General features: G+C 37.7%; 1 protein-coding gene across 2 annotated transcripts in view; it reads left to right on the top strand.

Moving 5' to 3' along the window:
• The window catches only part of LOC150075393 (uncharacterized), a 180,917-nt gene that overhangs the window by 108,241 nt on the left and 46,727 nt on the right, over window positions 1-25,949 (top strand). For both annotated transcript variants that reach the window (XM_090388248.1, XM_090388246.1), the window contains exons 9-10: window positions 21,303-21,687; window positions 25,712-25,875. In XM_090388248.1, coding sequence (XP_090244374.1) covers window positions 21,303-21,687; window positions 25,712-25,875 — 549 coding nt within the window. The remainder of the gene's footprint in view (window positions 1-21,302; window positions 21,688-25,711; window positions 25,876-25,949) is intronic.

The raw sequence follows: 25,949 nt of genomic DNA, 5'->3' as shown, positions 1-25,949 counted from the left end.
CTTCTAAAAAAGCTTCCATCTTACTGTTTTTAGTAATTGATTATTCAGTTTTCTCTCTGATCGCTCACTGAGGGTGATGGTAGATGGCTCTCTGTCTTCTAACTTCTCCACTAATGCTGGTGTCCCCCAAGGTTCAGTTCTTTCCCCCACTCTTTTCCTCTTGTACATTAATGACCTTCTTCCATTGACTGGAAATCCTATCCATAGTTTTGCCATTGATAGCACATTGCATTCCACTTTCAATTTTGAGAAACCTTGTCCTGCTCAATCAGCTTCAACTTCTCGAAAATCTGATACCAATTCCTTAAATGCCGATCTTCAGGTAATTCTCCAGTGGGGCAAAGACAACTTAGTTGATTTCAACCGTTCTAAAACTCAGTCTTGTCTTATATCTCGCAAAAAGGATTCTTCTGCTCCTATGCTTATCTTTAGTGACACTCCGATTTCTATACAAAATGATATATCTCTTTTGGGGATTACCCTGACTTCTAATCTCTGTTGGCACAAGCACATTACAAATATTGCTTCCTCTGCATCTAAAAAACTTGGTTTTCTCTTTCGCTCTCGGCGTTACTTTTCTTCCAAACAGCTGCTCACTCTGTATAAATCGTAAATCCGCCCAGCCATGAAATATTGTTCCCACATTTGGGGGTGGGAACAATATTTCCCACCACAATTCTTGATTCCATTCAGAAGAGGACAGTTAGGTTAATTAATGATTCATCTCTAACAGAGTCTCTCCACTCGCTGTCTCATTGACATACTGTTTCTGCTGCATGCCTCTTCTACCGATACTTCTATGGGCACTGTTCTTCGGAATTGGCTTTTATAATTCCCGCTCTCTCTCTCTCTCTCTCTCTCTCTCTCTCTCTCTCTCAAAACAGTTTGAACATGTGCCACCACCAGCTAACATCCATTTACTGTCCAAATTCAAACTCACAGAACCAACTTTTCATCTTCCTCGTTTATTCATTCAACTGCCATTTTCTGGAACAACCTTCCTTCATACATATTTCCTGAAAATTACAGTCTATAGAAGTTCAAGTCCAATGTCAACAAATATCTCCTTTTGATTTCTCAACTCCCAACCCAAGCACTGTACTAAGTACTCTAGGTTATAATACCTCTCGTGTTTGGTGTTTACATAAAAAAAAAAAATAAATAAATAACATGATTGATCTGGTCTGGTCACCGGAATGCAGAGTACACTGAAAGGACAGAATTCATGGGGTTCCTGGGCAATGCATCACTGCATTCACATAGGTGGTAATTCAATGTCAGTATGGATAAATGTCATGTTAACCGACTATGAAAGAGGGTTGATAGTGGTGCCCGACACATGGGTCACTATCATGGAGGTGGTACAGAAATTGCACTATCCCCGTTCGACAATATCAAGAGTGTATTGGGAAAAGCCATTTTCGGAATAACATCCCACTGTGGACAGCACTGTTTGCAGAGAGAGGTGGTGGATGAACTTGGCCGTCAACGACATTATCAAGAGTGTATCTGGAATATGCCATTTCCAGCTGTTATTTATGTTCAGCTGTTGTTATTTGGTTTTTTCTAGGAGCATTAGCCTAAGGCCATATTGCTCCGGGAATATGCGGTGGTCATTTCCTGACCTTTCCGCATCCTCCGTATTTGTGGTGACGGGCTCGAACCTCGGTCTAATCAAGAAGTGTGTGCTATGCACTGCTGCTCCTTCCCTCCTGGCTACGGAGGCGCCACCATTTCCGGAATAACATCTCATTGTGGACAGCGCTGTGGGCAGAGAAAGGTGGTAGTGAACGTGGCCGTCAAAGTCTGTCTCGCATTTTTTCAGCCAACTGGAGAGGAACAGTGGCAAAAATCACCGCCTACTTCAATGAGGGAGGTGCCAGAAACATCTCCACCAACACCATCATGCAATCATTAGCCGCAATAGGTTACGGGAGCTGCCAAACCACCAGATTCCCATTGCTAACACCACAACACAGGACTCTACACCTCACCTTGGCAAAAGCACTGGACCTTGGATGATTGGGGTGGGTCTCCTGGTCCGATAAGTCCCGTTTCCTGGGTTTATTTTGAGCGGATGAGAGGGTGCGTATCTGATGGAAACTGCACAAAGCTATGCACCCTCCGTGTCAACAAGGAACTGTTCAGGCAGGTGAATGGTCAGTAATGGTCTGGGATGTGTCAACTGGCACACATTAGGACCTCTAGTATGTCTAGACACATCTCTGAACGGTCCAGGTTACGTGTCCATCCTTGCAGACCATCTGCATCCCTTCATGGTCATTAGCATTAGTAGAGGCATACGATGCAAGAAAGCAAACTTATGCAGCATCAGCCAAAAAAAAAAAACGCTCCCATTTCACCCCTCCATTTGTTCCAAATGCCTGTCCAGCTCAGCCTAAAATTTATTTAGGCTATTAGCTTCCACAACAAAAGACGTAAGCCTGTTCCACTAATCAACTTTCTGCTGGCTAACAGATTTCTGCACATCTATTCTACAACTATCTTTCTTCAATTTGAAACTATGCCCCCTCAGATTTAGTCTGAGCAAGAGGAAGAATCCCATCAGCATTCAGCTTGCTCAACCCATTCAAGGCCTTATACACCTCAATCATATCACCTCGCAGGTGCCTACTCTTCACTGCACTGCAGTTTGCAGAACTTAAGCCTTTCTTGGTAAGAGCACCCCCTTTGTTCTCCTCACCAATCTTGTTGCCTTTCTTTGTACTCGTTCTAGCAACTCTACATCCTTCCTAAAATGGCAATTGACAGGCCACACCTAGAGTACTGTGTACTCTAGGTGTGGCCTGTCAATTGCCTTGTATAAAACGGAATAATCACCTCCCTGTCCCTGCTAGCAAAATTCCTATATGTCATCGACAAGACGCCATGACCTACCCTGGCAGCCTATCTGCACTGTCAGCGAACTTCATATTTGACTTCACAATTACGCATAGGTCTTTTTCACTTTCCACTTCCCTGAGTATAGTACTACACAGTTGGTACGCTTCTCTTGGGTTATTGCTGTCCATACGCAGTACTTTGCATTTGTCAATGTTAAACTTCAGTTGCCACTTCTCGGCTCATTTGCCCAACTTATCTAGATTCAGTTGGAGTAGCATACTGTCTTTCCTGTCGTTAACAACTCTGCCAACCTTTGTATCATCTGCAAACTTGGACATTAAACCTGATATACCTTCATCAATATCATTGATAAATATACAAAACAACAATGGGCCCAACACGGAACCCTGGGGAACTCCACTAACAACATTTCTCCACGAAGAGCAGTGTCCATTGATTACAACTCTCTGTCGTCTCCCACTCAACCATCCCTTTATCCATTGTAGCAACTTACCCTTACCGTATTTCCCCATGTATAAGACGCACCTTTTTACGAAAAATTTTGGGTCTAAAAACTGGGTGTGTTTATACAGTGGTTGTAGATTTTTTTTAATTGCATTTCCCACTTTTTTGTGCTTGTTGTCTTTGCGCTCATTGTTTCGCACTTGTTACCGGTATATTAGGTTACGTTTTGCCACATTCTGCCCAGAAATGGCTCAGAAAAGATTTTCGTACAGTGCTGAATTCAAGTTAAAAGTGATCCAGTTTGCGAAAGTGAATGGAAATTGTGCTGCTGAACATAACTTTGGTCCTCCTCTAACTTAGAAAACAATCCGAGACTGGCTATGGGAAGAAGAAGAAGAAACCCTACTGCAAACGCCACGTTCGAAGAAGGCCATTAGAGGCAAGTCAGCAAAATGGCCTGATTTAGAGAGGGAATTGAATATATGGATTGAGGAGCAAAGGATAATTGGAATTCCTGTGTCCACAAAGATGGTTCAGCAAGAGGCAAGAAGAATTGCTGATGAAAAAGAAGTTACTGATTTCAAATGAGGACACAATTGGTGCTTCAGGTTCATGAAACGGAATGGACTAAGCATGCGTACACGCACCAGACTTGCCCAAAAGATGCCTGAAAGCTATGAGCAGAAGGTCCTTGAATTTCATCGTTTTGTCATTCGATGTCGGAAGACACATCAGTTTGAGTTGGGACAGATTTCAAATATGGACAAAGTCCCACTTCAATTTGATGTCCCAAGTAACAGAACTGTTGATAAGAAGGGGGTGAAAACTAACTGTGAAGACAAGTGGACATGAAAAGAGCCATTATACAGTTGCTCTAGATTGTTGTGCTGACAGAACCGCTGCCTCCTATGCTAATTTTCAAACGAAAAACAATGCCAAAAGAAGACATTCCTCGAGGAGTGATTCTGCACGTTCATGACAAGGGTTGGATGGATCAGGATGGGATGCAGATCTGGTTTGAGAAAGTTTGGAGCAGGAGACCAGGTGGGCTCTTACGCAAATCTGCCCTATTGGTGCTTGATCAATTCAGGGTACACATAATAAAAAATACAAAGAAGATTGCTGCAGAGCAAAACAAAAAACTTGCCATCATACCTGGAGGCTTAACGTCCCAGCTCCAACCACTTGATGTCAGCATTAACAAACCCTTCAAAGCTGCCATGAGAGACGAATGGAACCTATGGATGAAGTCTTCTGGGGACAATTTGACACCAGCAGTAAGAGTGAAGAAACCAACTATAGGAGAAGCTTGTACCTGGGTGAAAAGATCCTGGGATAATATCGAGATTGAGATCGTTGTCAAGTCATTTAAGAAGTGTGGCATTTCAAATGCCATAGATGGAACTGAGGACGAGGCAATATATGAAGACAGTGATTCGTCATCAGACACAGATGAGGACAAGCTAATGGATGGGAGTTTTGACAGAGATAGGTTGTATGAATTTTATGATGAATAAAACTTGAGTTCAAAAACTTTATGAAATACATTTTTTTTTTCAAATTTCGGGCCACAAAATTCAGGTGTGTGTCCGAGCTCTAACTGAAGTGTTGTCTAGATGATCCTGCAGAGCTTCTTTAACCAGTGCCTCCATTAACTTTCCTGGAACAGAAGTTAAACTAACAGGTCTATAATTACTTGTGTTGCCCTTTGATCCTCCTTTGTGAATTGGAGTCACATTTACACATCTCCAGTCTATGGGTACCTCCCCTTAGTCCAAAGAAGCTCTCATAATTATGGCTAAGGGTTTGCTTACTTCCCTTGCTGCCTCCTTTAATATAACTGGATAGATCCTGTCCACCCCCAGGTGCCTTTTTTATGTTTATCTTCAATTTCTCCTCCACTTTTCTCTCAGTTATTACAAAATCATCCAGCTCACTGCCAGGGTTTAACTCACCTCTGGCTTTCCCCTCCCTGAATAACTCCTCATGAGTGAATGTAGATGCAAAATACTCATTAAATTTGTTAGCCACCTGAGCTGGATCATCAAGAGTTGAACCATCAGTATCCAGTGGACCAATCTGATTCATCCCTTTCCTTCTAGAGTTTACATAGGTAAAGAACACTGTTATTTTTCTTTGCATCCTTTGCCAAGGATTTCTCATAATCTTCCTTTGCCTGCCTAATCTCCTTTGTGACTTGGTTACAGACCAGCTTATATCTATCACAGGCTTCCATGTCACCCATTAATTTATATGTATCCCATGCATTTTTCTTTTCTGCCTCATGTCTCACTAGTTCATCTGACCTAAACATTTCTTAGTTGGTATGTAAAGCCTAGTAACTTCCAAGATAAATCCTTTGAATGCTTCCTATTTTGAATTTGCTGTTGGTAACATCATCAGTTGGTCCCACCGTATAGAATTTAAATAGTCTCAGATCACCGTATTCAGCTTTTACAAAAGCAAAAACCCTTCCCTTTGCCCTTGATGGTAGTTACCTCCTTGAGTAAATCCCACTTCGGCACACTGTGATCACTGCCACCTAGTGGTTCCTTTATCTGCAGATTCTTGTTGATCTGATTATCAGTAGCGATTCTTCATGCATTAGCATGAAGAATCGCTACTGATAATCAGATCAACAGAATTACTCCCTCTAGTTGCCTCCCGAACATGCTGATGTAGAAAACAATCATCCAATAAATCCACAAAAGCCTTGCTAGTGTGTGAGTGACCAACCCATAAATTCCAGTCAATATCTGGGAAATTAAAATCCCCCATTATAAGACTCTCTGATTTACTGGCCCATTCTATTTCTCTGTACAGTTCCTTATTATACTGAGCAGAACTATTAGGCCTGTAACACACCCCTACTCTCATTTTTCCTTTTCTAATGCTTATTTCACACCAAACTGACTCGACATTGCACTGTCCAGTGATGTCAACTGGCTTCACTTCCTTGGATTTTTTTAACTAATAGTATAACCCTTCCTCCCTTCCAACTTGTCTATCCTTCCTGTACATATTGTACTCCCCAAATTTCAGTTTTGCATTCCTTATATCTGTGTGACACCATGTCTCTGATATCCCAACAATATCTGCCTTTGATGTTCTGAGCAATACTTCAAATTCATCAAATTTATTTACCAAACTCCTAACATTGATGTACATGCAACTGCTCCTATTCTTAGCTACCCTAACACAACCCATATGTTTACTTGTACCGCAATGACTCCCAGCAGTCTCTGGAATTCCCTGCATCTTGTTTTACAGACTGCTGCTCATTCCAATAGAAGCAGTGCAAGAATCACTTTCACCTCTGCCAGTGGCTACTGTTAATCTATTAGTCCTTGTTTCTCCCCCCCCCCAAGCTGGCAGTTTTCCGACCCACCTAACACTGTCTCGATAGCATCAGCAAATATTCTTGCACCCTTTCTATTTAAGTGTATCCCATCCCTGTAGAAGCAGTCTCACCTGTTAACAAGTACAAACCAGGCTGAAAAAAATTTTACCCCTTGGGCCTTGCACAATCTTTCCAGGGCCAAATTGATCGACAAGGCTCTCAAGATATATTCCTTCCTTTCGTGTCTGGACAGAATTGCAGACACTTTCAGATTGAACCCTAATTCATGGCTTTTTTCAACAGTGACCTGTATTTGTTAAGTAATTCTGCCGATCTCCTACTCTTAATATCATTAGTGCCAACGTGTACAACAATATCACCCTATGTGCCCTTAAAAGATGATATCTGCTCTACATCATCAACCTTTGCCCCTGGCAGACATACCCTGGTCCTGTTCCACCTATCCTTTTTACATAGCATGTTCCCCGTTTCACTGACAATAGACTCACCAACAACTACCACTAGTTCTGTGGGACTAGCGCATTCTGCCTTGGGGGTTGCCGCTGTGTTGCATGATGATCAAGTGCAAGCTCTAGCTTTGATGTGGGCAGCTGAGAGCTTGATGGGCCCCTCAATTTAGATCCTTCAAGGGCATCCACCCTGTCCGTCAAGCTCTCATATAGGCCCATAACAATGCTGAGTTGTCGCCTCATTTCCTCACACTCTTTACATTGTGCGCACATGAAGACATCCCCCTTGGTATTATCATGTCCCATACCTGATTGTTCCACCAACATCAAGCAAGCAGTGCATTTTAAAAGGCTGTGATTTAGAGGGCAACTGCCCACCTCAGTTCTCCCCTGAGCCACAGCACTCCATTTAGCTTGAGCCTTTAACCAGTGACTCCATTATTTTCCCTGGAACAGAAGTCAAACTGACAGGTCTGTTATTATGCGTGTCACCTTTTGAACCCCCTTTGTGAATTCATGATACATTTGCACACCTCCGGTCCAGGGGAACCTCTTCTGAGTTCAAGCAAGTTCTCATAATTATGGCTAAGGGTTTGCTTACTTCCTTTGCTGCCTCCTTTAATATAACTGGATAGATCCCGTCCTCCCCAGGTGCTTTCCTTATGTTTAACTTCAACAATTCTCCTCCACTTTGCTCTCAGTTATTACAAAATCACTTAGCTCCTTGTTAGCATTTGATAAACTTCTAACACTCTCCTCATTGAATAACTCCTCATGTGTGAATGTAGATGTAAAATACTCATTGTTTATCAGCTACCTGAGCATTATCATTAATAGTCATCTATGTTAAGTGGTCCAATCTGATTCATCCCTTTTCTTCTAGAGTTTACATCTTTGCTGTTTTTCTTTGCATCCTTTGTCAAGGATTTCTCGTAATCCGCCTTCGCCTGCCTAACTTCCTTTGTGACTTGATTACAGACTAGTTTATACCTGCCATAGGCTTCTGTGTCGCGTGATACTTTATGTGCATCCCATACATTCTTCTCTGCCACGAGCCTCATTTATTCAACTTACATCCATTTAGGCCTAAACCTTGAACAGTATTTCTTAGTTGGAATGAAAAGCCTAGTAGCCCTGAAAATTAAGTCCCTGAAGACTTCCCATTTAGAATTCAACGTTGGTAACATAATCAGTTGCTTCCACTGTACAGTATTTAAAAACCGTCCGAGACCACTGTAGTCACTTTTACGAAAGCAAATGCACTTCCCTTTAGCCTTGATGGTAGTTACATCTTTAAGTAATTCCCACATCAGTACATTGTGATCACTGTCACCCAGTGGTTCCTTTATCTGCAAATTCCTAATGAATGAATAATCACTGCTGATAATCAGATCAAGAGTATCACTCCCTCTGGTTGTCTCTCAAACATGTTGCAGTAAAAACAATCATCCAGTAAATACACAAAAGTCTTGCTAGTGTGCGAGTGACCAACCCACGAGTTCAGTCAATATCTGAAAAGTTAAAATCCCCCATTATAAGACGTGATTTTCTCGTCCACTCTATTTCTCTGCACAATTGCTCATTATAATCATCACATTCATTAGGCCTATAAGACACACCTATTCTCATTTTTCCTTTTCCACTGCTGATTTCACACCAAACAGACTCAAAACTGCATTGTCCACCAACATCATTTGGATGCACTTCCTTAGATTTTATTTGTTTCTTAACTAACGGCATAACACTTCTCCCGTCCTGTTCTGTCTGTCTTTCCTGTACACATTGTACTCCGCAAATTCCAATTCTGCACTGCTTATGTCTTGGTGACACAACGTCTCTGATCTCCCAACAACATCTGCCTTTAATATCTTGAGTAGCACTTCAAGCTCATCAAATTTATTAACTATACTCCTACCACTGGTGTACATGCAAGTATACATACATCTGTTCCTAATCTTATTTACCCTAACACAGCCCATGTATTTACTTCTTCCACTATGACTCCCAGCAGTCCTGGAAATCTCCATTTCCAGGCTGCTACTCATTCTAATAGAAGCAGCGCAAGAATCTCTTTTGCCTCTGCCTGTGGCCACTGTTAACCTTTTAGTTTGTGTATCCCCCCCAAGCTAGCAGTTTTCCGACCCACCTAACACTGCCTCGATAGCATCAGCAAATATTCTTGCACCCTTTCTATTTAAGTGTCAATAAGCACAGACCAGGCTGAACAACATTCTACCCTTGAGTCTTGCACAATCTCTCCAGGGCCGAGTTGATCGACAAAGCTCTCATCATATACTCCCTCCTATCATGTCTGGGCAGAATTGCGCATTCAACCCTAACTCACAACTTTTTTTTCAATATTGACCTGTGCTTGTTGAGTAAATCTGCAGATCTCTTACTCTTAGTGTCATTAGTTCCAACGTGTACAACAACATCACCTTTTGTGCCCTGAAAAAAAGGTGATATCTGCTCTACAACGTCATCAACCTTTGCCCCTGGCAGACATACCCTGGTCCTGTTCCACTTATCCTTCTTGCATAGTATATTCTCTGTCTCCTTGACAGTAGAGTCGCCAACAATAACTAGTTCCTTTGTGTCCTGCTCATTCTGCCTTGGAGATTGCCACTGTGTTGCCTGATGCACAGGGGTGAGCTCTGGCATTGAGTTGGGCAGCTGAGAGCTTAATGGGTCCCCTCATATTAACTTCTTCGAGGGCATTTACCCTACACCTCAAGCTCTCATAGACGCCCATCAGAATGCTGAGTTGACGCCTAATTTCTTGACACTCAAGACACCTAGCACACCCTTTGTGTGCACATTTTTTGAGACTGTGATGTGTTTGAGAATCGCCACCTTCGTTTCTCCCCTGAGTCACAGCACTCTCGCTAGTCTGTGATCTTTGCTTCGCAGCTCTAGTCTCGTTCATGATTTCCGTTTAAATACAATTTAATTAACAATGAATTTTAATAAGATTAATATTATTTTTGATTAATTGATAATACTATAATAAGCTAACAGATTCCTAATACAGTGCTTCATATTACGCTATCTAGTTTTGCTTTATACCTTACGCTATCAGTTCAAGATATATTTATAAGCTGTTTCTTATCGACTACAATATGCTGGCTAGTTCAACAATATTGGTGCCAACAGCGGGAGTTGTAACTCCAAAAATCACTGGTTAAATTCAAAATAAGAAGCTAACTAACGCTACTAAACCTATTTAATATCTGTGTAAAACACAATGTACTATGTTAATTAATGAAAAATACGGTAAAAATTTAAAAATACTTATCCCTTTACAGCAGCCAAAAATCCACCAACTGTTCTCTTCAGCAACCCTAGTGCCACCTGATTATTAGCCGCAATAGGTTATGGGAGCAGCTGAACCACCATAGTCCCATTGCTAACACCACAACACAGGACTCTACCCCAAAGGTCGCGGGTTTGAATCCCGCCTCGGGCTTGGATCAAAGTACTGCAAAAACCTTGGGAGGTGCATTATGGCCACAGAAACCTTTAATATCTGTGGGCCAACAACTGCGCCAACAACTACCAAAAAAAAAAAAAAAAAACGGGACACCCACAGGCTAATGGATGCTACCAGCAGGACACTGCACCTCCCCACAGAGCCTTGGTGACTAGAACATGGTTTGAAGAGCATTCTGCAGATTTTGCCTCATCTTTGGGATGCTGTGGAAAGGTCCGTTCAAGCATTGGATTCTCCACCGAGAAATGTTTGTTTGTTGTTGTTTGTTATTTGGTTTTTAGGAGCATTAGCAACTAAGGCCATATTACTCCTGGGGTACGCGGTGGTCATTCCCTGACCTTTCCGCATCCTCCATATTTGGTGGTCACGGGCTAGAACCCCGGTCTAATCAAGAAGCGTGTGCTAGGCACTGCCGCTCCTGCCCACCTGGCTATGGAGGCGCCCACCCAGAAATGCGATGGAATTATGGACAGTAGTGCAGCAAGCATGAATGGAAATACAGCAGGCCCTCGTTATCACTATAAAATCCACAAATCACTATTACAAATCACTATAATGTTCTTTTACAGTTTGCATTTTTGGTATATTTAACCAAATTGTTTCATTTGATGGAGTCGATAGCTTGAAAATGAACAGGAAAAAAGCATTAAAATGTTTCCCACGCCGACTTGAGAAATTTTCTCATGCTCAGTAAAGTTTTCTCGCACACTAATTTAATTACAGTACAGTGACTTGTTACATAGTTCCGAGATCAACATTTTAAAAAATGATCAAGTATATTGCTTGTAATATTTGCATTATATGCATTTATCCTAAGTCTAGTCATCACTCAGCACAGTATTAGACATCGTGCATAACAGACAGTTTACTCGAACATTGTTTCATAATTAATGTAACCAACGCAGTTACATTTTTGAAGAGATAATAATGGCAGATAAGAATGAAAAGGCAACAACGTCTGGATGCAGTACGAAGACTACAAATGTAAGAAAAAGACTGAATTTGAAAATTAAATTATACGTTTTGAAACGAATAGATTCTGATCAACAACAAGCAGATGTGTGCCATAATTTAGGACTAGCAAGTTTAACTGTAAGAACAATTATAAAAAAATAAAGAATTAATTTTAGCAGCGGGAAAGATAGCCATTCCACTGCAAGAAACTAGGGCTAGGCCAGCTATTAGGATCAAAATGGAGAGACTTTAACTAATTTTATTGAAGATAAATATCCAATGCAGAATTCATTTAAGTTAAGTATTATAAAAAAAAAGAGAGAGAGAGAGAGAGAGAGAGAGAGAGAGAGAGAGAGAGAGAGAGAGAGAGAGAGAGAGAGATATTAGTCTACATTATGATCTGAAGAAAACTCTCATAAAAAAAAAAAAAAAAGGAACCATTTAAAACTAGTAAGGGCTGGGCTGGTTGAATAGATTTAAAATTCAGGGAGAAGCCGCAAGTGCAGATCAAAGAGCCGAAACTTTCAAAAAAGAACTTGTTAAAATTATTGAAGAGGGGTATTATGTGTTATGTTTGTTTGTTTGTCATTTGGTTTTTAGGAGCATTAGCAACTAAGGCCATATTTCTCCGGGGATATGCGGAGGTCATTCCCTGACCTTTCCGCATCCTCCGTATTTGGTGGTCACGGGCTCGAACTCCGGTCTAATCAAGAAGCGTGTGCTACGCACTGCTGCTCCTGCTCACCTGGCTATGGAAGCGCCATTATGTGTTATACTTCTCGACAAGTTTTTAACATAGATGAAGCAGGACTTTTTTGGAAACGAATGCCTAAAAGAAGTTTCATATTGAAAGAAGAAAAAAACATGCCAGGTTTCAAAGCTCTATTGTTGGGTGGTAGCGCTGTGGGGTATTTAAAATTAAAACCCCCTTTAGTTTACAAGGAAGAGGGCCAAAGTACAACCCAAAATCGACACATTTTTCATGATTAAATTCATCAATTAAAATCAATTTAGATCACTTAAATTCATGATTTTAATTGGAATTTTAAGTTTAATTTTGATACGTAAGTAATTACCACATAATTATATATGTATGTAATGCAGAATATTTTATATGTACAAATATTTGAATATTAAATATATTGACCGATATTTGTGCATCTTTTCAGTACCGTTTATTATTGATTAGGAAATATCCTATGGCACCGACCGCAACTCACAAATACATATGTTACATTATGGGAATGTGGCACTCACTTAGCGCAGATTCACTTACCGCTCTGTTTTTTCCTGAACGAATTATCAGCTTTAAGCGGGGTTACCTGTACCTGTGGAATGCTTTCGTGAACTAGCAGACTCAGTGCCTTGCCATGTGACTGCCCTGCCCTGGGCAAAAGGTGGGCCTACCCATTACTAGGTAGGTATCCCATGATTTCTGTCCACACAGTGATTATTATTATTATTATAATTAGCCATATGGCACAAGGAAGCCTGGGGCTTTTGCTGCATCAGCTAAAAAAAAAAAATTTCAATTACCCACAGAGAGAGAGAGAGAGAGAGAGAGTGAGAGAGAGAGAGAGATCGCCAAGAAAGAGAAGAATGATGATATCCAGCTCAGGACCCTGGGTGTGCAAGCCCATACTCACCAGATGTGAGCCCCTTAGAGAACCATGGATGGATAAATTAGATATGCATTTGACTGTCATTAATACAGCCATCTATGATTGGTCATTTGTTACTGGTAATTTTATAAGCAGTTCTGAAAGAAAGCTTGCCACATCTGCTGTCATTTATCCTCTTACCCTTATCTTTTATTTGAGCATATCACTTTCCACAGTGCATAGTCAACTCATTTCTGAAATATAAAACACATTATTACTTTTAGCAGAACCTTTCAGTATGATTTATGTATTCATGAACCCTCAGATTATATTGTAAGTTTGAGAAAGCAATGCCTCTCTGTATTGTTTTTTCTGTCTTTACTTTATACCTCCAATTTGGAGGAAACTCTTTGTTCCCTCCAATGACAGAGCTTGGACTTATGCTCACTTTAGAAATGATTATTGAGAGTTGATCTCAAGTTACTGATATCATTTGTATTTAATCCGATTTACTAGATTCACTTATTTAATAGCGTCATCTGGGAGGCAAACCTGCTGCTAGTGACTTATTAGTGGCCTTAAATGGAATTTGGGCCGAATTATGAATAATATATTGAATCTAAACAAGCATCTGAGCAGTGTGTGGGAGTAAAACTTCTCATTAAATTATGTAACTTTGGTTACATGTATATTTTAATTTCTATTACTGTTTCAATGCAAGTCAAAATAGTTTGGGAAAACAGTGCTTCTCTGCGTTATATTTTTCTGTCTTTGCTGTGTAGGACCTCAGTGTTCCTTTCATCGACAGTGCTCCCAGACAGAAAAACATAATGCAAAGAATAATTCTTTTCCCAAACCACCCCAATATCTGCACCTACAAAAAAAATTAAATCATACTCAAAAACTAAATTATGGTTAAATATTCTATAGCCAAGCATTCAGAATCCCTCACCCCACCCCATTGTTTGGCCCATGTTGTTATTGGCATATATATAAATTTTTCATATATTACTCATATTTCAGAATTCATATATGAATTATTCATACTATCACTCACATTTATAGAATTTTTTTGATTATGAAGCATTTTAGCTATTTTTTTTTATAAAAAATGTTTCGTATTCTATAAAGAAAAATAATATTATTCTTATAGTTTCAATGTCAAATTGAGAAACTTTCTTAAAAAGAGCAATGTATACTCACCTTGTACACAGTTCAGTTACTGAAATTATTAAAATAAATGCACCAAAACCATATGTTATTAACCTGGCAGTAAAGACATGAAATGTGAATTTGTGAGTGTGAGTATAGGATGGTTCCCTGCTACACTTTTAAAATGTAGTGCATCAAGTTGTTATAAATTCTCATTAATTTTTTTATTTGGTCAGTACAACACTTTCCTCTGTAATACTAAAATTTTCTATGAAGATTATAATCAATGGAAGTAGCTCTTTTTTTTATTTATTTATTTTTTTATTTAGTAATCTAGGTATTTAGAATACTGATATATACCAACTTTTAAAAGCTTATAATTCTGCCACATGCTAATATTTTTCAATTAATTTTTTCATGAACATTAATACAGGTAAATATCCGAAAACTGGCAACTTCAACATCTGGTGATAATTAGTTTTTGGTGTTTTTTTTTCTGGCCTTTGGACAATAACTCTAAACAAGTAAATTGTCAAATTGAATATCAAAATATGAATATTTTCATTAAACAGAACACATCAGTAACTTGATCATTTGGTTGCATTGAGTGTCTTATTTTTGCCAATTTTATATACATGATTAACTTATTATACAGTGGTGGACACAAAAACTACATCACCTTAAAAAAAAAGTAACGTTTGTAGTGAAAAGATATTATTTGATTACAGTCAGTTTGTTTGTCGCAAAGCAAAGGTATTGCATCAGATAACATTTCTATTGCATCAGACAGTAATTGCAAGGTATTACACCAGCTTTTTCTATAAATATGGCATTGGAAAGGTGCTCATTAGTATCCTGTTTTGTGGAGGTGTAAGCATGGCTCCATAATTATGTTCAGTTGACACCAAGAAAAAAAGTGTAGTTGTTGCTCTGTCCCAGGAAGGGCTTTCTTCGTGTGCTATCACTGATAAAGTTTATTGCAGTTCAGAACAGCATTATGACCGTGGATAGTGAATTTATTTGGCTTCTGAGCTAAAACAGAATATCTCCCTTTGCGATGACATCAAAGCGTAACAAGCAAATATCTTCTAACGATACTTTTTGAGCAGCCGTTAGTTGTAATCTGTTATTGTATTGTTACAAATATTGCAGTTATGTGAACAATACACATTTCAAGAAAGAAAGAAATTCATAGCGGATGATTTTTTTTTCCTTTCTTTTGATGCACCAGTTTCGAAGTTTATAACGCAGCTATAAATAGAAATATTTTCTCGAAATTTGGTTGGAAGATCAAACCCAGGAAACTGCTGTTCCGATATTGTTTACCAAAAACAATTACAATAAAGCAAACTTTTTTTTTTTTACCATCTCGATGTAGCTGTACGGGTAACATGATATATACTTCCCACGCTTCGCTCGTATTCAGGTGGAGTTGTTTATCAGAACTGCTCCTCTCCGTAAAAAGAAATTTGCGCGCTTAACACCAAGAAACGAATAAAGTGTCAGGTTTCATAAGCTCTAGGCTGGTTAGGGCAGGGGTAAAAAAATTAATTGAAAAGGCCTAAAAAATTGCATACTTGATGTCACATTTTTGTCATTTGCGTGAAATTCAATAGAAGGTTTTGAAAATTTAAGTGAGAAAATTCAAGAAAACAGTTCTGGCTCCAGCTATAGCGAGTTTCAGCTCTGTAATTAGAGTAAAAATTATAGAATTAACTTGCTGAACCCAGTTGGGGCTGGTACGTACCCCAACGGACGGGGATACAGTTAAGGGTGTGGTACATGAAATTGGGCAACTGTATATCCGGAAGGTGATTAACTCTATGCCAGATCGTTGCATCAGTAATTGCAGCTCGAGGAGTAACAACAAAATATTGATGACTTATTTTACAGTACATAATACTATTACATTAACTTGTCATTTCAGTTTGTACAAGTAAATGCAATAAAATATATGTTTGGTTGTCATGATTGCCATTTGCATGATTTCTCATATTTCCATTAATTATGCATTTTACACTTTGGGAAGATATTTATGGCAATTAGGTATATTAGGTGGAGTCTTTTTATTGGATTTCATTCACAGAGATATATATCCCATCTAACAAATGCATTTTGAACATTTCTGCAACCGGCAATGCAGGACAAAACACATTATTTGCAAAATTCACAAATGATGCAGTTTTTTTTTTTATTCCGCCACTGTATATTAACTTTATTAACTGCATTATTTTATTTTTGTTTTTCGTTTATTCCATTGCTGAGCAATTGCCAACAAAATTACTTTGATAATATTCCCTTAAAAAAAAGTATATGTATGTGTGCGTGTCGTGCTTATCAAGTGCTGTTAATTTTGATTTAGCATTAGCATTAGCATTAGTAGAGGCATTTGATGCAAGAAAGCAAGCTTATGCAGCATCAGCCAAAAAAAAAAAAAAAAAAAAACCACTCCCACTTCACCCCTCTGTTCGTTCAAAATACCTGTCCAGCTGAGCCTTAAACTTATTTAGGCTATCAACTTCCACGACAAGGGATGGAAGTCTGTTCCACCAACCAACCACTCGCTGGCTAAAGGCAAATTTTCGCACGTCTATCCTACATCTGTCTTTCCTCAATTTGAATTTATGCCCTCTCAGGTGATTTTTCTGAGCTAGAGGAAGAATCCCATCAGCATTGAGCATGCTTAAACCATTCAAGGCTTTATACACCTCTATCAGATCACCTCGCTGGTGCCTAGTCTCCAGACACTGTAATTTGCAAATATTAAGCCTTTCTTCGTAAGAGCACCCCTTTGTTCCATTCACTAATCTTGTTGCCCTTCTCTGTACTCGTTCCAGTAGCTCTACATCCTTCTTGAAATGAAGCCTCCAGGCCTGTATACAGTACTCTAGGTGTGGCCTGACCATTGCCTTATACAAGGGAATAATCACCTCCTTATCCCTGCTAGAAAAATTCCTATATATCATTGACAATACACCATGAGCTACTCTTGCAGCCCGTCTGCACTGCTCAGAGAACTTCATATCTGCCTGCACAACCACCCCCAGGTCCCTTTCATTCTCTACCACTATCAGTGCAATACCACAGAGTTGATACGTTGCTCTGGGGTTGCTGTTTCCCATGTGTAGTACTTTACATTTGTCAATGTTAAACTTCATTTGCCACCTCTCAGCCCATCTGCTCAACCTTTCCAGATCCTGTTGCAGCAGCATAGTGTCAGTAGTGTCCTTGACAACCCTGCCTACCTTTGTATCGTCTGCAAACTTCGACATTAAGCTTGATATACGATCATCAATATCATTTATGAATACAGAAAACAATAATGGACCCAACACTGAGCCCTGAGGGACTCCACTAATAACATTAGTCCACGACGAGCAGTGTCCATTGATTACCACTCTCTGTCTTCTCCCCCTCAGCCACCCCTTTACCCACAGCAGCAATTTGCCTCCAATGTTACACTGCTCCAATTTGTGCAGCAGTCTTCCATGTGCAACAGTATCAAAAGCCTTTCTAAGATCCAAGTATATAATATCAAAGTTATTCCCTGCATCCAGTTCCTTTGTGACTGCATCATTGTATCCAGTCAAATTGGTCAGGCAAGACTTCCCCTTAACAAAACCATGCTGTGTCCGAGCATTTGTTCTGTGACAGCTTTGTTCTACCCATATATCTCAATTACAAGCTTCCTTTTCCCATTTTTTTTAACAACAGCATATCATGCATATTGAAATGTCATTTAGAGAAATTGGCAGAAAATAAGCATCTGACTACGGAGCAGGCTACTGGTGTATTCTCTGTTTATTTCTGCTGGATATCTCTGGTTATTTCTGTTGGATATTTGCAGATAAATTCTATCTGCATTAAATATAATGGGAAAATAAAGAGTACTGAAATTTTATTTACTCGGGAAAAAGTATTTTTATTTTCCTGTTTAAGTGCTCATACAAAGATGTAATGCATGTTTATTAATTACTATGCTGTACTTTGTCAGGAAATGATGAACTGCTTAGGAGTGGGCTCTCAAGCATCAAAGAAAGCACAGTTTGTTTATTTATTTATTACTAAAGGCTTTCCTTTTTCTGTGTAATATTTTTGCCTCTCCAAATTTGATAATTATGGCTAACTGTGTGTTTGTTATAGCTCACTGCAGGAAAAGCACATTTCATGTTTGACAGTTTTTAAACTTTAAAGTCCATAAGATCATAGCATGGATAATGTGTACCATAACCACGGCAATAGTTCTGATTCTTTTTAGGCATACAGCCTTTAGCATAATAGCTTCTTCTTCTTCTTCTTGTACCCTGTGGATTTTAGGCTTATGAAGCCTGTACCATTATCTCTCTTCAAAGGACTGTTTGATCCATCTCTTTCTGGGATGCCCTCTGTTTCTTTTTCACTAGGTTTATAGTTCGTTGCCAGTTTTGTTAGTCTCTTCCTACTCATTCTCTCTGCATGTTCTTTCCATTTTAACTGATAATGTTTTATTTCTAATGTTGGAGGTGTTTAGTCTTTCTCTTATATCTGTGTTTCTTTGGTGATCTAGCCTTGTTAATCCGAATAGTGGTCTGAGAAATTTCATTTGGGCTGCTTCCAGATGTTGTTTATTCCTCTTTCCCAGGGGCGGACTGGCCATAAGACTTATGGTGGGTCGGGGGCCAGAGGCCTGTGTGATTTCAGTATTACACTCTGACCTCTGATACATTCTATTTGTTTTCCTCGATAAGAATATTTGATCCAGTCCTCCTTTGCTTTTCCCAAGTTACTTCACTAACATATTTAAGTGCTGCCTTTGACATTATGTTACGTATTCGTAATTTCGTTTGTGTCATTTGTTTGCCAAAATTTCTTTTTATTATTCCATCATTCATTCTATTGTAAGTTCGTAATTTGTATTCCATATCCTTTTTAAATTCTGAAATGCTATTTCCTAAATATTTAAATTCAGTCACTTGTTCAATGATGTTTCCATCTATTTGCTATTTTTACTCATCTGATATCATTACCACACATTGCCATTGATTTTGTTTTTAAAGCGGATATTTTTAAATTATAGTTCTTTGCTATCATATTTAAACGGTGTGTTAATATCTGTAATTCATCCTCTGATTTGGCCAAAAGTACTTGATCATCAGCATATAGAATTGTGTTAATTTTGCTGTTGTTGAATAACTGAATTCCACCTGTTATAAGTTTTTTCCATTCCTGAAATATTTTGTTAATATAAATATCGAATAGCATTGGTGATAACCCACAACCTTGTCTTATATCCTTATTATTGATATAGGGTTCTGAAATGTGTCTGTTCATATATTTTATGCAAATTTTTGTGTCTTTGTATATACTTATTGCATTTATTAGTTCCTGGGGGATGTTATCATTTTCTAAAATTGTCCATAGTCTTTCTCGATTCAAACTATCATACGCTTTTTCATAATCAATAAGTAATAAGTACATTGGTAAATTTTGTTCTCTTTTCTTTTCTATTATTTGTTGCAGAGTGAATATTGCATCTGTTCACCCTCTTCCTTTTCCGAACCCATACCATTCTTCTTCGAAGTATTCTTCCGTGTATTCATCCAGTTTGTTCTTTAATATGCAATCGAACTTGGTTATAACGAGCACAGAAATAACAAGATCACAGCTGTAATAAGCAAAAAACCACAATTATTTTAATTTACCTTATTCCCATACACTGTTATAACAAGCATACTACACTGATATACCGTACAATATTTGATAACTATGCAAAAATTCCTAATTACTCAAGTAGTCGAAAAAACCCAATTCTTGGAATAGACAAAAATGAAAAGGGTGACTTAGCTTTTATGACCACCCACATCGGATTAGTGGCCGGTTTATGACCTGATCTTTCAGGGGCGGGGGCTATACAATAGTGTATTGACATTCCACTTGTCGCATTATCCTATTTATAGATTGTCTTGTATTCACTGAACCATAAATTTATTTCAGGACTTCTAAGAACTTCATATGCAGATCACTTTACTGTCATTTTAAAGTAAAATCAGTTAGAAACGAACCCTTCCTTCAGAAACATGTCTACTAATAAAAGAAAGTGTCTCTCGATTTCCGAAAAAGTCAAAATTATTCATGAGTTAGATTACAGTGCTTCTCAAACTGTCTGTGATGGACCGGTTCATTTTATTTCCAATCCATAGTGGACTGGTACTTTTGTAAAATGCAAATCTCGTGGACCAGTAATAGACTAATCGTTGGGGACCGGTAAAGTCCGCGACACATTTCCAATTTGTCGCGGACCACACTTTGAATAACACTGAGTTAGAATGTGGTGCAAAAAATGTTTAAATGTGTAAAAAGTTTTCTTTGTCCTCTTCAACAGTATCACCACTGTGGAAGAATAAACATGTTTATATATCAGCACTAGAAAAGAACATAACCGAAAAAAAAATTTTAAATTTAGACAGTGCGAGGTTACAAGCGTCGATGACACATTGCTTCAATGGTTCTCTACACAAAGTGCAGAATTTTCAATAGACAACCTGATCTGGAAGGCTCAAGTGGAAAAATTTGCTAAACAATTTGGACACGACGATTTTGTATGTAACGTTTCTATATATTATTAAACAATGTGAGTAGTCTTTCCTGAATTAGTTTTCCACCTTATTTAAACAGTTCTACACATGTGTTATCTTGTCCTGGACTCTTCCTATTCTTCTGGGGAGATATCCCTAACAGCTAAAAATTTATTATCAAATAAAATGAGAAAGAAAGCATGAAAAATATTTTAAATTCTTAGATACAATTGTTATCACATTTCTACCTCCTAACACATTGTGTTTTCCAGAGTTTAAAAAAACACAGCTCAATGCTGAATAATTGTAAACAGATTTAAATGGAATAAACCCACAATAGTTCTTAAACATTTTCCTACACAAATATGCACCATTCCCACAATCATATTGTATTGAAACTGGTTAAGTTATAATATTTTTTAATTTTTGCAGGTAATTAAGAACCAGCAGGCTTCATACTCTGATGACCATGACTCTAAAAATCCAGGAAAAATAGGACTTCGGAAGAAGCAATATTATAGTTATAGTAGCGATTTTGAGTCATTGGGTGGAATAAAAAGTGATCATTACTCTTCTGTAGAAAGTGTACTAGAAGAATTGAATCAATCAGCAGTTGCAAGCATTCCTGGAGAGACTTCTTTTCCACTCAGTGATGAAGATAGTAAAGGAAACAAAACACTCACACCTGAAGAAATATCCTTACATGAAAATCTAGCCCATGGTTACAGCAGTTTGAAAGATGAGGATAAACCTGAAACATTGCAGGAAACTTCTGAAATCAAAGAAGAATTATCTATACAAAAGTCATCTAATGAACGTAAGTGTTTTGTACGTGCATTGAATGAACGTAAGTGTTTTGTATGTGCATTGAATGAACATAAGTGTTTTGTATGTGCATTGAATGAATGTAAGTGTTTTGTATTGAATGTTTCATATACCATGAAAACCCGTGTGTGTGTGTGTGTGTGTGTGTGTGTGTGTGTGTGTGTGTGTGTGTGTGTGTGTGTGTGTGTGTGTGTGTGTGTGTGTGTGTGTGTGTGTGTGTGTGTATACATGGGTTTTTATAGTGAAATCTATCATAAACGGACAGTAAACTCGATCTATATATATATATAAGTGTCATCGATTAAAATAAAAATAAAAATAAATATAGATGGAGAAGTTATTAAACACAAAATGCCGAGCCTAGTTGAAGAAAAGAAAAAAAAGAAAAGAAAAAAAGAATGTTAAGAACCTATATAAAATTAAGTAGAATTAAATCTGAATTAATGCCGAATTAACAGGCCAGTCATATGTACAAAAGCTGAAAGAAAAAGAGGGGAGGGTAATAGAGATAAAAATTATAAAATAAAAATTAAAGAATTAAAAATTGGTACATAGATCAGGTATTTCATCAGGGGGCTACACCTGATCATGTACCAAACACTGTGTTTCTATGCAAACTCATGCTGATGGAGAAGCTGTAGAAATGAAATGGATATAAAAAATGAAAAATGAAATTAAATGGATATAAAAATAATTTTTTAAAAATTTTTAAAAATTTTTTAAGATTTTTTAAGACTCCACAAACATGAGTGAGGTAGCCCCAACGCAGTGTATTTAGATTAATAAATTATGTAATGTAGTGTATTTAGAAATAAATTGAGTCGATAGTATGTAAGAACGCAAACGCAGTGTGTTTAGTAAATTAAGTGTGTAAGAACGTAAGTTTAAATCAAAAGTATGTAAGTTAAATAATAAAGAATAACAAGATAGCGGTATAGAAAAAGGAAGTAATGCAAGGTAGGGGAGGGAAAAGAAGTTAAAAATATAGAGGCGAAGATAGTGAGAATAAGAAAAGTGAGAATGTCCGAATCACCCTCGTATTACACTAATAGTTCAACGGACGGAAAAACGAAGATCAGAAAGTAGAAAGACGTAAAGAGAAGGAAAAGAGTTTAAAGGATACTAGGCAAGCTGGGTGTGTAAGTACCCAACCTCATAGAGAGGGCCTTGGCTATGAGAGTGTTAGTAGAAGTGGAAATTAATATATATATATATATATATATATATATATATATATCTATCTATTTACCATTCGTCAGGAATAACAGGCAGATGATGACAGAAACTGATAGCTCGCCAATTGTAGGAGGACACATTGTAAGGGTTAGCCCTCGATAAAGTCCTTTGCAATGTGTCCACCCTATCTTTACTACAATTGGCTTGACATAGTTATTTAGTAATTATCCCTATATATATATGTTTCATTTTTGCATATAACCATTATGTTTCCCTACCAGGTTATTACCATGGACCAGAGACAGCTATCACAGCACTTAGTTACCACCTGCTCATTCACAATATGTTCATAGATATTAAGACTGATGTAATGTTTTATCTAGACATTGATGGCATTAATCAGCTCTTCTCTCTCTTGTCAGGTTCTTTGTTTAGGTTTTCACTGATTGTATCACCATTATAATTAATTATCTTACGTTTATAACTGTTAACTATTTGCCATATCCACTATATATATGTATACACACACACACACACACACACACACACACACACATACACACACACACACACGGTGGATTCTGGTTATTTGGGCCACCGGTTAATCAGGGCAGCCGTTTATTTGGAGCAAATCTTAAAAAACAGAAACCAATCAAGAATAGCCAGGGTTTACTTCACTTAATTGGGACAGCATGCCATTTAATCAGGGCAGGAGACCGTAGCACTGGAGATTACCCTACGATTGTCTCCGACGGTACCATGTGGTTCGGTCAAAATTCTGGAGGTCACAACCATAAAACAATAAAAACAATTAGCAGTCACCTGTTTATTGGGCTTTTCTGTTAGTGAAATCTATCATAAACAGACAGTAAACTCGATCTTACTGAATTTGCGATAATACCGACAGCTGGAATTCTGTGGGTTATTATGGTAAAATGTTTGTTTGTTGTTGTTTGTTATTTGGTTTTTAGGAGCATTAGCAACTAAGGCCATATTGCCCCAGGGATATGCAGTGGTCATTCCCTGACCTTTCCACATCCTCCATATTTGGTGGGCACTGGCTCGAAATGGTAAAATGTGTTTCCACTTCCGTGAAATCTTCAATCATATAAAAAAAAATTAATTTTCAGATCTTCTCTTCATTCCTATTTTTAAAGCTTTGTAACTCGTTACTCCGTTCTCTCTTGCACATATTGTGTTCTTTGTTATTGGTTGCTTATCTTTTTACTGTTTTAAATTTTAACCCCCACCCACAAATGTCAGTGAACAGAAATGTCGACTAGTTCATATGTACATATTACGGTACGTATTAATTATTCCAATTATCGTGTATATTCTTCCGATTTTCACATATCATTTAATTTTTTAATTGATAAGGTAATAAAGGATAAATTTGTGCTTAATCTTTGCTTTTATAGCCTGTGGATAATATTCCTCCTATTTTCGCTAATTAGAATCGCTGTTTAATAGTATTAAGATTCAATTCACAAACATGATCACAATGACCAGCGCTTACTACACATCGTATAGTGAACGGTACTTTACTATGTTGAGTTCGTCGTAATGTGATTTGATTGTACAGTGAACCAATTGTAAAGGGGGGGTACATTGTATTTTTAACTATTTACGTGAAACTTCGGATAATTGGGGCAGCCACTTAATCGGGCCAAAATGCACTAGTCCCGATGTGTCCCAAATAACCGGAATGGACTGTGTATATATATATATATATATATATATATATATAAACTTTTTTTTTTCTTTCTTTCTTTTTTTTTTTTTTTTTTTGACTAATATAATCTTAAAAGAATCACAGCCTATGACCAATCAACAAACTCATAACTGTGGGAAAAATCATGAGAAATATTTTCCTGTATTGGTTAACAGTACATGCATTATTATTCATATTGAGAGAGTGATTACTGACATAATTGGGATAAACCAAAATATGCTTTGCTAATGATTATGCAAATATAATTACATATTTTTTATAATTATTTCAAAATTCAGTCAAAATAATAGGAGACTAAAATTGTAAACTAAATAGACATATCAAGTGTGAACACTTTGATTTTTGTAATAATAAAATGATATTATTTGCATATTTGGAGGTAGGACAGAGAGAGAGAGAGAGAGAGAGAGAGAAAGAGATTAAGGAAAGGAATACCCTAATGAAAATTATTCTAATAAGTATCTGCCTAATGTTTCAGAGCCTTGAAAGCCTTGTGGCTCTTAATTAAAATTATTATTCACTGTGAGACATATTCTTATTTTCATCATCCCCCACCCTATCACTGAGAAAACTCTCTCTCTCTCCCTCCCTCCCTCCCCCCTGTGTTTTTCACAAATACTTTTAATTTGTAACTTAATTGGATAAAATTAAGTGACTTAATTGAATATGAAGAATCTTGAATTTTCTCATAGCTGCACTGCAAAACCAACAATTAATCAAACCCTCAATATGTTCCTCCTATAATTAGATTTAACTTAATCATGAATTTTTCCTAATTGTGCAATAATGAAGACACATTTCTGGAATTTTCTGTGAAGAATTCAAAGAAAATTCCAAAAAAATACATTTTCAACAACAGGCATTAGGAGTTTCAGCTGTGTGGGTGGAGTAGATGAAGTGCAAATTGCTGAAATATATTGTTGGGTTCAAATTGACCTACATAACTAACACGAGGTTAAAAATACGTTGTGTGAATATATGAAATGTGAATAAAAATTCAAGAAATTATTGTCTTGAGAATTTTGAGTCCGAAATTTATTGATTCTTCTCTAAATAAATAAGTGGCATTAGTAATATTTATAATTACTTCTTTTGGTCTATGCTTTAGAGAAGCCTTACCCCAGCACAGGGGAATCATTACCAGAAGAAGTGATGGATAGAACTTTTTCACACAACTCTCGATGTGAAGGACATAAACGACGACACTTAATTAAAAGCCATCATCCTGCAAAGACTGAATCATCTCTTTCCCCAGCTAGCCTCTCAGATCAGGTGATTATGTGTTTATGTATATATAATTTATTCAACAAAAATCAAAGATGACAGAAAAATTTGGAAAGAAATAA

This window comes from Mastigoproctus giganteus, chromosome 14, assembly GCF_048544385.1.
Source record: "Mastigoproctus giganteus isolate SK-2022 chromosome 14, ASM4854438v1, whole genome shotgun sequence".
In the NCBI taxonomy this organism is placed as follows: domain Eukaryota; kingdom Metazoa; phylum Arthropoda; class Arachnida; order Uropygi; family Thelyphonidae; genus Mastigoproctus; species Mastigoproctus giganteus.
The sequence above is the reverse complement of the archived record's forward strand: the minus strand, read 5'-3'. Positions and strand labels throughout refer to the sequence as shown.